At 36.5% G+C, this 17072-nt stretch overlaps 1 protein-coding gene across 2 annotated transcripts in view; it reads left to right on the top strand.

Moving 5' to 3' along the window:
* CUL3 (cullin 3) overlaps positions 1 to 17072 on the top strand; it is a 55009-nt gene that overhangs the window by 25491 nt on the left and 12446 nt on the right. For both annotated transcript variants that reach the window (XM_058811927.1, XM_058811928.1), the window contains exons 3-9: positions 1127 to 1240; positions 7936 to 8096; positions 8979 to 9093; positions 10355 to 10583; positions 12212 to 12357; positions 15199 to 15375; positions 16407 to 16577. In XM_058811927.1, coding sequence (XP_058667910.1) covers positions 1127 to 1240; positions 7936 to 8096; positions 8979 to 9093; positions 10355 to 10583; positions 12212 to 12357; positions 15199 to 15375; positions 16407 to 16577 — 1113 coding nt within the window. The remainder of the gene's footprint in view (positions 1 to 1126; positions 1241 to 7935; positions 8097 to 8978; positions 9094 to 10354; positions 10584 to 12211; positions 12358 to 15198; positions 15376 to 16406; positions 16578 to 17072) is intronic.

Genomic DNA, 17072 nt, shown 5'->3' with positions numbered 1-17072 from the left:
GCATTGTGTTGGATGGTGTTCCACACTGTGTCTCTGGTTTGCTCGTCTGAGTTAGTGAGTGTGTACAGTAGTGTGGCAGACAGGATTCTGTTACCCTGGTTTGGCCTAATAACTTCATAAACTGGAATGGCAGAGTGCAGCCTGTCAGGTGAGTGCATGAGATGTTGCTGCAGCTTGTGGCTGCCTGGCCTGTGCGTTTTGTTTTCCTGTTTGAGTCTCTGTACAGAAATTTACACTATCAGCCAGGTATCAGTCCAAATCAATGAATGTGAACATCCTGTTTGGTTACAACAGAGGGCAGAATATATTTTGCATGTTGACGTAAAAAGTCAATTCCCACATTTTATTAACTCTGGAACAGTTTTTTTACATTCCCACAAGTTTCTCTTTGACTTTAGTTTCAAGTTTGAGTACTGCTGTATATGCCTACTGGAAAAAATCAAAATATGAAACTGGATGGGCTTTTTTAGTAGTAGGAAGGGTAGTGGCAAAGAGGCATAAAACCTGAAGTTGATGAGACAGATAAACTTGCAAATTGCAAATACATTCATAAAAAAAGAAGATGACTTTCTTTTTTTCTATGAAGTCTTATTGTTGGTATTAATGTAGGAGTCTGATCTTTACCAAGCAATTGCTTCCTTTCAGAACTGTTGTTTGTATCTTTATGGTATCTCAGCTTGTCTCTCTAAATGTCATCATGGCCAATTTTCCACCTGTACTTGTTCCTGTTTGTAGCATTTACTGCTGCTACCCAATGTTCTGAAATGACTTGTGATAGTAAAATTACCAGCAATTGAAACATTATAGCACAGGAAATAAAAGCTATGAGGAGTCGTCAAAGACTATTTTTAACATTTGAAACTTCAGGATTTCCTTTGAAATTTAAAACCCATGTTTATTTTGTTTCTCTTGTTTCTAGCATAATTTTTCTTACTTATTTTTCCACAGAAGGGAAATTCGAGGTAGGGATAGTCAGCACCCAAGTGCTGGAAAAGTAACAACCTGTAAAATTCAGGTCCATGGAAGAGCGAGAATTCTCGTGCTGAAGCTAAGTTTAGGATTTAAATGCTGCAGGAGAAACTGACTTGAGTTTATGGCAAAATATCTTTTATTTTTTTCACTTCAGGTGCGAGAAGATGTGTTAAACTCCTTGAATAACAACTTTCTACAAACACTAAACCAAGCATGGAATGATCATCAAACAGCAATGGTGATGATTAGAGACATCCTGATGTACATGGTGGGTATTCTGCTATTTCACACATTTAGCAGTGTAGTAAATTGTCCTCTTGCTTACCAGTCTTCTTCCAAAAACTACTCTCTGTCCCTTGTTTTCAATTTTCTGTGTGCATGCAAGACTGCTACAGGTGTTTGACAAATTGTAATTGGATTTGTGTTTTAGATTATCTCATTAGCACCTGAAAATTTGATCTAAGAAATATTTGAACTTTGCAGTTCTTAAAAAATAAGCTATTCAGACCCATTCTGACAGATTTTAGATGTTAGTTCAGGTAATGGTGTTTTCTTACTGTGGAAAGCACTATGGTGTAAAGCCTCCTGAAAATTCCAGTGTGGTTGTTCTTTAAGCTTTAGAATTCAAAGAGGATAACTTTGCTTAGATACAGTGTGTGTCCTTTAATGTGAAATTGTAGTTGGATCCTTTGCTGTTCATGAAGAACTTGTGTAGCAGATTAAGCAGTGTACATAGAATGTGATTTTTGGTTGCATGCTTGATGTTTCTCACCTATAGCCAACAGAAAAGAGATGTTTTTTTTTGAGAGAGGTCCTAACATTTTTGTGTCTGGATTGTGTTCTGCTTTAAAATTCCCATAATATTGGGAATTGGAGATGTTTTAGGATGCAAGAGAGTATTTTTTGCTTAGCTTCTAGACAAAGGTTTTGACTTCAAAAGGAAGTGTTGAGATGCTGGTTTTTTTTTGTGTAATTTTTTTTCCCTTCAAAGTATCCTAAATATAATAATTGATGCAGTACTTGACAGTGAAGGACAGACAATAATGGACTTTTTGGTCCAAAAAGCAGATGAACTGGAATTGTACTCTGTCTGCTAAACAACAGGAGTTAAGATCTTGTCTTTTAGCTGTTAAAGATCTCCTGCTGTGACATTGACAGTGTTTGTTTTAGCTGTGAAGTTATCTTTGGTCAATAAGCTACTACAAGTTAAAGAATTTGAAGTAATTACAGAATCACAAACAATTATTTTTAACTGATTTACTGGCCTTCATGTTGGAGGAATTGGTTTATTTCAGTAGGGAAAAGACCACATATCAAAAAACAGAGTGTTGGATAACATGCCATCAGTGACCCTGAGTGATTTGTGTGCCAAAAGGAAGATGGACAGATTGTTTTCAAGATGTACTGTCCTTGCTGTGAGAGATCCTGGACTCCCTAATTTGTTTGTGAAGGAAAAATACAAATCAATTGCTGCTAGCTGCATCTAGGCATATTCAAGAGTATTTAATGATTATATTAACCTACTAAAGGCAGTGGTGAATTTTCGGAAAGGTTAGAAGATGGAATCCAGAGCTTTCTAGGAGAGCAGATTATAATATATTATATATTATTTCAGCACAGGAGGTGCTAGATTGTCCAAAGTAATAGATAATGCAAGGTTATCTGCTGCTCTTAAAGTCAATAAATTTCTGATTTTTCAAACAGAGGCATAGAAAACTTATAAGCTTTACTTGTTTTAGTGGCTTGACCAGTATATTAAAGGCCAAAACCTTTTCTCTTTGAGGAAGGGTTGCCTGCTTCAGTTACCACTCCTGGGGGAGCAGGAGAGCTGTTTCCTGAGCAGTATTTGCAGTCAGAAGAGCAATGCCTTGACTTTGTTTTGAAGCCTGGGAGTGCTGTTCAAACATCCAGCCAGCCTTCTCCTTTCCACCAAGATTCCAGGAAAGGGAAAACTGCAGCATTCCTTCAAGTGTAAATTGAACTTCATTGGCTCTCTTTTAGATTGAAAACAGAATAATAAATAAGCTTGAATACCTCTGGACTGTGTAGCCTTCTGTGTGCTGTTGACAGTTCCTAATTATTTCAAGTGAGTGTTCAGTTGAGCCCTCTGCTTGACTAATTATTTGACTCCCACAGATTTTTTTTCCTTTTACCACAGAAACAGAAAAAAACTATCCACAATAAAATATATTTATAGTATAGTAGTAAAAATAGAACAAAATTTTCTTTCAAAATGCTTATATAAACTTAGGGGCACTGATGTTTGTTTGTTAAACCTCTGATGTAATATGGGGTTTATAGTTAATTCTACCTAATAAAAATTAAAATTTTATCTAGTGTGAAGGTCTAATACAATGGGCAGTCTCTCTCCTTTGACTTGGATGGACATAAGACAAGTTGTCAGTAATACATGTTTTGATTACAAATTAAAGAATAATCAATTACTTAAAACAGGACTACTTTGAAAGATTTGCAATTTCACCTTTGTAACTGGCATGTTCTCTTGAGTAAGACATAATTTTCTTCATTCACAAAAGACTAAAAAACATCCCTGTCTTGAACATGTGTTCATTCAAAAAGTTTGGGAAAGCTGCCAGTACCACAGAATCATAAAGCACCTGTGAAAGATCAGACCTGTCTGCTTTTCAAAGAAACAATTTTCAAGAATTTTATAAAATAAAGAATGATTTGTCCTTACTTTCTGAGTTGAGTCTGACTGACATGTAGGTTTATTATGATATGCTTATGTCAGAAATGATTTATACACTTCTATTCAAGCAAATCTAATATAATGACATTAAAAATATTTTATCTAAAAACAGCACCAAACACTGTATAACCTGAGTCACCTGGCATTGTAAATTAATATGCTTGTGTTCTAGCAGGAGAAGTATCTGCAATTATCTTATGTTAATAAGTAAAGCATGACCCAATCCTTCTCTTGTTTTGTAGGCCATCTTGATTACACATCAGTTTCAGGAAATGTACCTATTGCCCAACAGGCCACACTGTGACATCAGTGAAAGTAAAACATTTAATACCCTCTTGAATTCTGGTCATACTCTCTTGAATTCCTGCTTCAGCCGAGTGATTTTACATCTTGAACATCTTAAACCAAATTGTATCTGTTTTAATGCCACATTTTTTTTCCAACTTTGTTTCACCCATTAGCTGCCTTATGATTTAAGTCAAAACAAACACCTTTTCAACCCACCTTAATTTCTTTCCTTTGTTTAATTTTTCCATTTTTAAAATAAAAATCAATACAAACAAATCTTTTTTTAGGAAGTTATGTGTTTTGTACAGTGGGATTTGTGCATTATGGTGCTTAATGACTAGAACACTTGCTGTTTGATGTTATGGCAGGATTTCATTGTTCATGCAGAACACCCTCCACAAAACACTCTCAAGTTTGCCTTATATGCTTTTAAAAATGTGTATTGCCTTGTCTCCTGTGATTGCTCTTTGGTAAAAGTCTGTTGTTTTCATTTCTGTTGCAGGTGTAGGATGAGGTTTTTGCAATCTTTTGCACTTACTGTGCAAGTTTTGTCTTGATTATTTTGAGACATTCCAGGTTCCCTGACTGAATTTCAAGTTTATGTAGTTCCACTGGATTTTGTTTGATATAGCACGAGCTCTCTTCCTTTTTACATGTTTAGGCTGCAGTAATTGGTGCCAGAGTAGATGTAATACGCTGTAAATTCTGGCACTGTCTGTGACAAGCAGTGAGGCACTGAAGCAGTCAAGCCCTGTGCTAAACAGCATCTTTGCTGAGTCAAATCAGGTGCTAAGACAAGTTGAAGTACAAAGTACATTTGGGCACATCTGGAATTCAGCCTGACAGTGGCAGTGCAGGTAAACATACAGTGGGCTTTATTTGGCTGCTGTATGGAATGGGAGCAATGCAGGTGGAGTGTTTGGGCTTTTCTCCAAGCAGTGTGGATGTGTGTATTCTTAGAACGTCAAATGGAAACTGGGTTAAACTGGGTTCTGTCGTGTCTCTATTACTTGTGCTTGCTAAATTTAAAGCAATTTCAGGTATGCAAGTGCAGCAGTCACACCCCTGGCTGCATTACAGGCCTATGGGTAGTGCCAGTTACACACTGTCAGAAGTGAACAATTGCTCCTTCTCATCTTGCTGTGCACAAAGCTGGTGTCTTTTTTTTAGGCCAGCACTGACAGGTTGGATATGGGAGTTTTGACGAATGACTCTCATTGTCCATGGCTTACACACAAGGAAATAGAGAGAAGTGTTGTTTTTATTTCCAGAACTAGGCTCAAAGACACTTAGTGCATACACAAGGGTGTCTGAAGGCTGCTGCATCATCCAGGTAGTGCATCCATGCAGAGATGGGTAAAATGTGGCTACTGGTACCTTACTGGTGACTTCAATTCAGAATTATTCTGGAGTGTAAGCAGATTGTGATTCAACAATAATTGCTGTCTGAAACTCATCCTTGTCTCCTGAAAGTTACTGCTACCTTTAAGCACCCACTGCTTCTCCCCATGGGAAGTGATTTCTGTTCAGTGGTGTGTAGCCTTGTCAGTCAAACCTGTCCCATAACAGGGCTCTCTGGGATTTTCTTTTTTAGGCTGGGAGAGCTTCCAGTACATGTGATCTGTTACCAAGGGTGAGCAAATCAGCAGGATCAGAAATGTTAATGTTGCTGCTCTGGTTTGGGTATTGTTGAGAGGTCTGGCTTACTACAGAGGCTGCTGATAAGCTGAGGGGAGTCACTCTTTGACAATGGCAGCGTTCAGCACTGCCACAACAGAAGCTATGCAGATGAGTCATGGCCGTGGCTTTAATCCTTTTAGATACCCTGCTGCCTGTGCTTCAGAGACCTGAATATTCTTTTGAAATACTAATTATATTCTTTTCTCTTCAAGTTATAGTACTATACACAACGTTTTAATTTGCTTTTTTATCTGTTTGAAAATGTATTTTAAGTTTGTCTTACTTGAGAATCACGTTTACTTCTATTCTTGATGTGTGTAAATAAGGAAGTGAAATAAACAACCCTGTTTCTAAAAACAGAAAAGCAAAAGTGACCTATTCCAAAGACTTAACCCACCACACATCTCTGAACTGACTTCATGAGAGCAGTTAGTAAATGTTGTGCTTTGAGACAGCTGAGCTTGCTTCAGGAGCCACAGAGGAGGCATATCTGACATGTTCCCATCTTGTTTTTTCATCTAAATTCAGGGCTGCCTGTCTGGAGGCAGAGAGTGGGAAATCACAAATTAGTTGCTGAACCCAGTGATTTGCTTTCCTTTGGTCACCAAGTGCCAATCTGGCATATAATTAGTCTAGGAATAATTTTGCCATGTGAATACAGGTGCTAAATGCTGGGCTGTCTCTTCCTTCTTGTCTTTGAAATTGTGGAATGTATGTAAACTTGCCAGGTTGAAATATTTTTTTCCATAGTCTGAAGCATAACATCTGTTCTTTTAATGGTTTCATTTTCCAGGTGTTTGAGTAGCTTTACTCTTTAATTCTGTGTGTGATAAAGCACTTATGATAGTGATGGAACCAGTGGAGAGGCTAATCTTTATACTTATTTTCATAAATTAAACATTATCCTTTATAGAATTTGATTGATTTTAGTATTACTGGTTTTGTTATAGCTATATACATTCTTACAAAACTTCATCCTAGTCAGATTTGTGAGTGGGTACAAAACTCCTAGCTTTTTCTAATGTCATTGTCCTGATGCTTAAATGCTAGCATTGTCCTGATGCTTAAATGCTGCTTAAATGGTAGCAAAGCAATATTTTTTGTAATTGCCCAGACTATGATATAAGAGATATGGATTATGCCCTGACAGAAACTAACAAAAATAATGATTGTTCATCTCAGAAAGGGGCTGTAAAAACTCACAGTTTTTCTATTCTTAATATTGTTTTAAGTGGCCTGACCCAGTAGTGGCTGTTAATCAAATACATACATTTTCTGTCTGCTAGGGACTTTATTAATAGCCTTCCTTTTTTCAGAGTTAAGTTGGGAGAGAGGAATAGGAAAGAAGAGAAATTTTTGGAGCATTTCTTTGGGTAGCAGTAAGAGACTCAGGTTCTGCTTAGCGTTCCCAGTCAAATCTGTATGATGGATTTTGGAACTGTGCAATTTTAAAAATGCTGATCTGAGGATCAGTGTTGGTTTTTAAATGTAGGTGCATAAAAATGGGTAGTTGAGGAGCTTGATCCTTCCCATAGACAGAGATTATATTGGGAGATAGAATTTAAATATACATGGAAATGTAAAAAATATTTTCTTTTCTCCCTCTTCTTTTTTTGAGGAGGAGGTGGTGTATGGGTGAGATTATAATGAAACATAACAAAATTTTGAAAACTTGCTCTAATGGAATGAAAGTGAATTTGGGGAGGGTGGAGGGAGGCATGCCTACAGAAGTCTTATGTAAAATTTTGCAGTACTAATCCATAAAGATTTTGATTGTAACTCTTTTTGGTTTGGCTCTATATTTGCTGCTCTTTATCTAATGATGCTATTTCAGGAAATTTCACTAAATATTGAATATCTTTTGCCTGAAAGGAGTGGTAGGAAGATGCATGGAGGGGAGGGGGAAGTTAAATTATTTTTCTTAAAAGATCAGAAAGAGATGGAAGGATTTGAGTAGGTAAGTAAAACCTCTTGCAAATAGTGCTATGCATTTAGTCAGTGCTTGGAGACTCCTCTGCACTCAGACTAAAAAGTGGGAAGGCTGTAGATCTGCTTGAGTCATAAATGCTGTGCTTATACTCCTAAGCCAAACAGAACTTCCAGTGTAAATGAAGTTTTGGAAAATAGGACTGATTTTGAATTTTGAAGGGTATACATAATTTCCTTCTGTTAAGAGCAAAGATACATTTGGTCATATTTCCACTGTGGAGAAGCAATCAATCTCTTGTATTTTGGAATAGCATTGATGCAGTGAATTCACAGTGTCATTGATGCCCTTGCTGCAGGACCGGGTGTATGTGCAGCAGAACAACGTGGAGAATGTCTACAACTTGGGCCTGATCATTTTTCGAGATCAGGTTGTGCGTTATGGCTGCATCAGGGATCACCTGAGGCAAACTCTGCTGGATATGATTGCAAGGGAGAGGAAAGGAGAAGTTGTAGACAGGTAAGATGTTTGTAAGTGGAGTCTTTTGTTGTAAATAACAGCTGTCAGTTTTTAAAGAGTGACTCAAGAACATATACAAATTTAATTGATTATTTAAGATCACATTTGTGACTAAAATTTCTTCAATTCTGGAGTCACATTTCTTTGTGTATTATATTTTAGCATAATGGTAAACAGGGAAGCTTGCTAATATAATTTTAATATTTACCTTGCTACTCTGCCTGCATTTCTGTGACTAAGATTGCCCAACATGCAATTCAGGAAAAGAAAAAGACTCCCCAGCTACAGCTGTGTATTGTCCCCTACTGCCAGAAAGTGGAATCTTTTTCTAGATGCAGTTCTTTTGTTTTCATGAACTTGCTGATACATTTAAATTTTGGTGGCGTTTATTTTGTGTTCAGCTGGGTTTTTTTTTCATTTTTTTAGATTCTTGTGTGGTTGTTTTTTTTTTAACAGCCAGCCATCCAAAAACCTCAGACTTTGCATAGCAACTTCCACATGTGCAGTTGTTTTGAAGTTGCAGTTGCTCAGTTCTGTGTGTGGTTTTCTTTGAAGTACTATTTTGGGTTAATTTCTTATATATTAATATATATTCTTCGTAATTGTATGGCTTAGTGGAACTTGAGCCATTTGTCCCTGTCATTGCATTTAAAATTCTTAATAAACATTATCAGCTCTTTAGTTTTGAACAAAACCAAACAACCGTGCTTGTGTAGTGTTCCTGAAAATGCCAAAATGCCATGCACCAAACAGATTAGAATGGACTTTCTATTGCTACATTTTATTAAAGTTAATATTGTGTTATGAGTTGTTATTCTGCTGTGTACTCTGTCTTAAAACCACGTAGATTTCTCAAGTTGTTAACAACTTACTTTTTGGCAGAGGCGCAATAAGAAATGCTTGCCAGATGTTAATGATTCTAGGTCTTGAAGGAAGGTCAGTCTATGAAGAAGACTTCGAGGCTCCATTTTTGGAGATGTCTGCAGAATTTTTTCAGGTACAGCAATATTCTATTGCCAAATTTGGAATGCTGTTATAACTCTCAGATCTCTGAACTGTCAGATTTGGTGGTATTTTACATACTTGTTGCTTTTTTGATGAGTATGTCCATGTCCATTAAATGAAATAAGAAAAATAATCACTAATTTGGAAGGAAAAGGTAACAAATATTTTAGAGAATTAGCATAATTTGACTGTAGTTTTGAGCTATGGGTGCCAATGACATGTACAGTAATCATCATGCTAATCATGTGCCTCCTTTAGATTATTTCATGTAACTTAGTCTGCATCTGCTTTGCCCCACAGTCTTTTTGAAATGCCAGTAGCATGAAAGGTTCAAGCTGTTTCAGGCTTGGAAACCTGTCAAACTGCCTTTGAGGAAACTTTGATACCTTCATAGTTTCCACATTTGTGAGTTTTTTTTGTAATAAAATAATCCAAATCAAGGAACTAAGCATAACCAGTGGCTCTCCAGTTGTTGATCAGACACCAAATAATACATTCCAAATATTCTCTGAGGGGTTCTTTTTGTGAGATACTTGGAGGAGGAAAGCCAATTAAGTGCTTGTCGAGTGTAATCATGATCATCTATTGCTGGAAATTGATAGAAATTTTAAAATCATGTTCAAAATATCTAGATAAGGTAGTTTGTGAGTCTCCCAGTTCTTATGCAGGATCAATTGTCATATGCTCTAATCTCCTAACCTCCTAGAAAAACAGAAGCATATGTTGCACAGCTATTTAAATGTCAGTGTTCTGTTTTTCATTGGTGTTTATATAAAATTAAGAGAAAGAACTACTTTCATTTAAGTTCTATTACTTAGCTTTGCCTGAAAAACAAGACATCTTTTCTCCAAAGACTCTGCTGACCAGTAGGAATAAAAACAATTGGACACGAAATAACATGCTCAGAATAAAGAGAACTACGATCAACTGGTATTTGGAAGGAATTTTTGATCCTTCCCTTTCCCCATCTTTGTTTTCTTTGAACCTGTGGCTAAAACTGTAATTGGTAACTGGAAACTTAAATTGGCTTGGGTTGTTTTACTATGAAAAATACATTGTTTATATTTCATGTACCCCCTTATGTAACACATTCAGTATAATAGAACGTTTATTTTGTGTTAGGTGTGTATGTGAATCTTTGATGTGTTGGACATGCTGTGTTTGATTTGAACTTGATTATAAACGCTGATCTGACATGTTTTCTTTTTACCCTTTACAAAAAAGTCTAAAGTATTAATTTTTGTTAATCACAGATGGAAAGTCAGAAATTTTTAGCTGAAAACAGTGCTTCTGTATATATAAAGAAAGTAGAAGCTAGAATTAATGAAGAAATAGAGCGGGTGATGCACTGTCTGGATAAATCAACAGAAGAACCCATTGTGAAAGTTGTTGAGAGGGAGCTTATTTCCAAGCATATGAAAACTATAGTGGAAATGGAGAATTCTGGGCTAGTTCATATGCTGAAAAATGGGAAGACAGAAGGTAAGACTGCAGCATTTGTGAAACACAAATGCCTCTGATACTGCTTATTGTTTTCAAACATGGGATAAGTCAAGCTTAACATCTGTGTTTCTGTGTAATCATGGAAACATTTAGTAACTGTTTCACAAACATCTGAGAATATTCAGTGACTATTGGATGGCTCTTAAAACAGAGCCCATACACTTAACTTGTTTCTGTTGAGTACCAGATACAGGTAGTTTTTTGGTAAACCAAGTATCTCATAAGAAATATGAGATACTATTGAATACTACTGAATTGAATATTGAATACTGTTGTGGTTTTTGTCAGCAGTTGACCATTGAGCCATTTTATTTTATTATTTCCATTCCTCCAATATGTATTTGTGAAAATGTATCACATTCTTTTGGCCCACAGGCAATTATTTAAAAAGTACTTGTGTAAAAGACTTAAACAGAAGCATTGCAGGACCAATTTTTGGGGAGAGGGTGTTGTTACAGAAAGGAGTTGGCTCTTTCTGAGGATAAGAAGCAGCTTATTGAAGTGGTTGAAACACAAGGGCTTGGCTTGATTTGCTTTTCCCTAATAGAGGTTAATGTAGGACAGAGTGAATGAAAGTTATTATGGAAATAGAAGCTAAGTTTCTAAAGCAGCATAACGAAGAGAGGGATTGTAGTATCTATATTTAGAAATCAGTGCTCACTCTAAAGCCATGAGAATGGGGAGCAGCCTTGCTGCTCTGATTAATGGCCTTTGTTCATTAAAGCAGCTTCACAATTACTAGGTGATAGAGCACAAAGTGAGCACATTTCCTAGCTGTAAAAAGGAATTACTCTGTTTAAAAAGAAAATTATAATATTATACTTAACACTTTCATCTTTAATATCCAGTTTAGATAACCTTCAGGCTGAGGGTGCAAGGATCTTGAAGGGTATTCATAAAATACAGGAATTTGTTTAACTTTTATAGGCCTTGGTTTTATCCAAGTAACTAGTAGAGTGGAAATGCTGCTTTGTGAAGATGAGATTTTTCACAAAGGTACAAAGATGGATTGTTCTTTTGGAAAGCAATGTTCAGCCTAAGCCGCTTGTCATTATTTTAGGTGGATGAAATGTAGTAATGTAAAAGTGTATGACTGGCTTTAAGACAAATATAAATTAAACTCTTAAGTTTTTACCGGTTTTTGCTTTTAATACAGAAACAAACATCTCATTAGTGCTGTCCTATTTGGTTTAACTTGCTTTCAAAAAAAAAAGTTGGATGCAATGCTTGATTTTGGGAATGATAGTCTTGGAAGCTACTTTCTTAAGTAACCCTGGAAAGCATAATCTTGCTGAAGGTCTAATAGGTTCACTATCCTTTAGAATTAGCATCATCTTTTGCTGGTCTGGAGGTCAGCAATGACAGCTTTCCTGCTGCAGACAACCTAGAATAATTGAACACAGTCTTTGGTTTTCATTTTGATGCTGCTGCAATCAGCAGCTAAAGGAAAGAGGAGATCAGAAGAATCTGGTGCCTGAGCTGTTACAGGATGCTTTCTGTGGCTCAAGAGGCTGAACTGCAGCTGTCAGCTTTAGCTGTGAGATGAATGAGTTACAGAAGTGTAGCACACAGAGGTGTCCTGCATAATGTCTCACTCTTCCTTGCAGACCTTGCTTGCATGTACAAGTTGTTCAGCCGTGTGCCAAATGGTCTGAAGACAATGTGTGAGTGCATGAGCTCATACCTGAGAGAGCAAGGCAAAGCACTGGTTTCTGAAGAGGGAGAAGGAAAGAATCCAGTTGACTACATTCAGGTAGTGAAATACTTTAACTTCCTTTTCTTTCTCACATCCCCCACATTAGCAGTTCACCACATACACAATTTATAAGGTATACCTTAGTATTGATTTAAAAGGGGTTGTTATTAATAAGGTAAATTTATATAAATTCTTTTTAATGTATGTTCTCTGAATCTTCAGACATGTTTAGAACTTTTACTGAAATTGGTTGGCAAGCACATACTAAGTTTTTGTGCTTTTAGTACTTGCTTTTAATAAACAACTTACTCAGCCTAATTATCTAACAGCTGGAAACTTCTTGGATTTCCCTAAATGCTGTGCCTCCAGAGTGGGTTGTATGTCTGACAAATAGCTTTATAGTGTCCACTTTGTTGAATTTTATGTAACATTAGCTATCAGTGTTTATTGAGGCAAAAATCACATGGCAATATTTCATGGCAGGCTTAGCTGTGACTGAGAGGGGAATGTGTTTATCAGTCATAACAAATTACTCATTCCATTCTCTGTCTCCATAAGAAACAGAGCAGCTCTGCATGTTAAAAGATGTGAGTGTTCTTTCTTGTTCTCTCTCACCAAGTGATGTGTACCATTAATTTATCAAGATCACAGAATATGCTTCAGAATTATTTGTCATCTTTTCCATCGTCTCTGAGAAGATGGTTTGGAACTTGCATATAAAACCTTTAGAGTTTATTGAACCTTAAAGCTGTGTTTCTATAGCTGGAAGATGTTTTATATTTCTTGTGAAAGTGTGTATTCATTAAACATTGCGGTTTTTTAAAATGTGTGCTTCAAGTCCTTGTGTCTGTTCTTCATGAGAAACATTTAATGTATGTCTGTCAATCTGCTGTTTTGTTTGAAGACAATAACTGTGCTAGAACTGGTTACTCTTTGAAGAAGCCATTTGAGTATAAAAACATTTTTGATTGGATTATTAATTTTCTGGCAATGCTGAAGCAAACTTCTTACCAGGCTTGCACAATAATCACCTCTTCAAGGCCTGGTAAAAAAAAGAGAGGATGCCCTTGAAAAATTATTAGCTTTAATGATTAAGGACTCTTGCATTTGTGGTGGTGTGATTTAGAAAAAAATAAAACAGGGGAAGAGGAATGTGTGGAAATTATGTGGAAAATAGGGGTCTGGATTACTTTGAAGTAATTTTAGCTCCTGATGGGCCTAAAGAGGTATCGTAAAAAATTTAACTGAGAAAGAAAGATCTAAAAACTTAATTATAAAGATAGTATCAAGGTTTTCTGTCGCAAAGGTGGAAGGGAAAATGAGGCTGAGGAAGATTTGCCCGTGTGCTCTGGCAGAGCTCAGCCCCTCAGTATGGACTCCAGCATCTCATGAAGATGTCCTGGGGCAGGGACTGACATTCAGGCTGAAAAACCCCTGGAAAGGTTTATCCACCCCCAGAAAGGTTTAAATAGAGAGGAATATCTATGAATTGAGAAAGCACCTTGCTCTTTTCATCTCAGCCATGTTCATGTGAATCTGTCAAGGACAATAGCACTAAGGAGACAGATGTGGAAGCTGCATTAAACCATCAAGAAAAAAAAGTCCATCATAGCCCAGCGCTGCTTCCACAACATGACATCACCCTGAGCATAATTGGTGAGATGCTTGCAACAGCATTGCCAGGGGATTAGATTTAAAACTTTGTATAATAGTTTGAAGGGATGTTGAAATGCTTTTGTAATTCAAGGTACTAACAGTTTCTCCTGTTTAACACCAGGTTGTTCAGATGGTGTACTCCTGGAGAGGAGACATGAGCTAACCTTGGTAAACAGAGAGATAGTGGGATTTACTTTGAATTTAAAATTTCTAATACGCATTAATTAGCCTGTCTAAAGATCATTCCTTTAAGTGAGATGGTGAGTTCCTAAGAAATATTACTACTTCTTTGAATAATTCTTGAATGGCTTCTTTAAGTAACCTCATACGAATAATTTCTTAAGAACCTGAAGACATAAATATCACTTTACTTAGAGTTTTTGCAGGCAGTGATTGTCCCTGACAAATCTAACTCAAGTAAAATTCTCTCCACCTGCCTGCCAAATGCTGTCTCGGTTAAAACCTGTGTGTATCATATTTATTTAGCAAGGTGCTCAGGTGATTTTAAGATGCTTCCCCCTTCTATACTCAGTTGCTTTAACCTTGGCTGAAGATGTAAAAATGATGCTGAGAGTCCAATGGTTTAGTTCAGAAGAGGTGGTTCAGTTCAGGACCCTGATGCATGTATCTAATTTTCATATGCTCCCAGTGACTCCTAATGATCAGCAAGAAACACACAACTGAATAACGCAGAACATGTCCCTGGATTAAATTAGAGGGAAACACAAACACTGACAAGTTTAGACCTGTTGTTTTCTCCTCAAACTTGTTCAGCAGCTCTAGGGATGCGCTTAATGGGTGCTCAGCCTCAGCTTTCCCATATGCTGTGTTTATGATACTGACTTTGTCTATGATGTTGGAATAGAAAAGGCTTAATGAGTACAACAAATACCTCCTTTGAGTTGTTGATTCAAAAATACAGGAAGTCAACCTGTTTAATAAGGATGTTTAAAAAGCTTTCTTAATCTGAGAAGGGCATTTTAACAAACTGCACCAGTGTTTGACACCAATACTTTAGCCAGTTTATGTGAAAATTACTTCTATAAGAGATTCATGGCAGCAATAGAAATTTGAAAAGGCAAATGACATTTCAGATACCTTCTAACAATTCTGAACAGAGAGCATTGCAGAACCTCTGACTGTAGATCTGGTCTTCTCTATGGCCTCATCTATTATTATTGTTTCCCAGCTTACAGCTTCACATCAGTGAAAATGGCTTTGCTTTCTTCTCATTTTTGACAGGGTTTGCTGGACTTGAAGAGTAGGTTTGATCGCTTCCTCCAGGAATCTTTCAATAACGACCGGCTCTTCAAGCAGACGATCGCGGGGGACTTCGAGTACTTCCTCAACCTCAACTCCAGGTCTCCAGAGTACCTCTCCTTATTTATTGATGATAAGCTGAAAAAGGGAGTCAAGGGGGTAAGTATAAACTAGCTCAAAATGTCATGCTTTTTATGCTGTAAACTTGGATGGAATTAAACTAAGCTACTTTTTGCAGAATTATTTTTATATTAAGAGAAATTAGAATTTTACCTTGAAAAGGTGTGTGTAACATGTCTGAGCTCATAACACTTTAGATCTAAACTTACAGAAAAATCAGGCATAAGGAGATCTGTGTGGCTTGTCACCTACCTCTGAAGCAGCATACCTGAACTCCTTATAGCAAATATGTCTCAAAAAAGCAATTAGGTTGTGGTAGATTCTGCAGCTCTCTTCTTTTGAAACCTTATATATCATTTCCTTAAGTATATTTATAGTTTAGCAGCTATTCCCATTATCTAATAATTTCTTTTGAAAATTAATTTGGTTAGAGAAAAGGGTTTGTCTTTGCTGCTTTTTAATGTTTTTGCATATTAGAGAACTATTACCATATCTGTCTTGTAGTTCTGAGTACATCTGTTGCCTTCAGTCTTAACTTCTTTCATGGCATTTTCTGAGGTACTGAATCCAGACTGGCCAGGATGGTTCAGCTGAGGCTTCAGTTACTCTAAATAAAACTTAGTATTAGAGCATACAACTAGGACTTTGGGAATCAAATAGTAAATTCTGTTTTTTTTATAAAACAAATAATAATTTTATTTGTGTGGCACTAGACAGGCTTTGCAAAGGATGTCTTAACAGAAAAAAGCTTTAACTCCAACTAACTTTTCTACTCCTAATACTGCTTTCCCTCATGCTGTTTTAAACTTACCCAGGAACTTCTGCTGTATTTATCAAATTCTACCCATTGTTTCCCTCTTCCCTTGCTCTTGCCTTTCCTTTCATTTTAGATCTATTTCTTACTCCACTTTATTGAGTTAGTGCACTGTTCTCTAGGCTGTCAATCATATATTGGACCAGTTTTGTTGGTTACTGTTAGACCATCTGCTGCTGTGAATTACTTGAAGTACTTAGGTTGTGTAAGACACTTGTGCTGGAAAATTAAAACCAGCAAATTATTTCTTTTACAGCTAACAGAGCAAGAAGTAGAAACTATATTGGATAAGGCAATGGTTTTATTCAGGTTTATGCAAGAGAAAGATGTTTTTGAACGCTATTACAAGCAGCACTTGGCAAGAAGGCTTCTCACAAATAAGAGTGTTTCAGATGACTCTGAGAAAAATATGATCTCCAAATTAAAGGTAAGACAGTACTTGCATAATTTTTAGGGGTTTTTCTTTCTTTTTTGTTTTTCATAAATATGGTTTCTTCTGGTTTTACATGAGATATATAGATAATATAATCTTGATGGCTGCTAAATACAGAGCTGATTTTGAAAGCCCCAAGAGAAACAACAAAAGGTTTTTCAAATATTTTCATTAAAATAAAAGGAAGGAAGTACTGAAAAGCCCCTGTGATGAGAATGCAATCTAGAAAACAATTTTTTTCTAAGTTTTTAAATAATAGGATAACTGCAGTGACTGAATTTGCAGACTGTGTATTGTCCTGGATTTTCTGCTATTCACAGTACAATTTTGTTATTGCTTGTGTTGCTGTTTCTTAGTTGTCTCCATCAGCAGACTGGTGATGGTGCTCAATTCCTTTTTGATTAAGTGGTTTGAAAAAAAAAAAACTTCATATCAGTCTTTAGAAACACATTTTCCTTAGTTGGGTAAATACTAATTAAATAGACCAAG

Source organism: Ammospiza caudacuta, chromosome 11 (genome assembly GCF_027887145.1).
Source record: "Ammospiza caudacuta isolate bAmmCau1 chromosome 11, bAmmCau1.pri, whole genome shotgun sequence".
Lineage (NCBI taxonomy): Eukaryota > Metazoa > Chordata > Aves > Passeriformes > Passerellidae > Ammospiza > Ammospiza caudacuta.
This window is presented reverse-complemented; position numbering and strand designations above follow the sequence as displayed.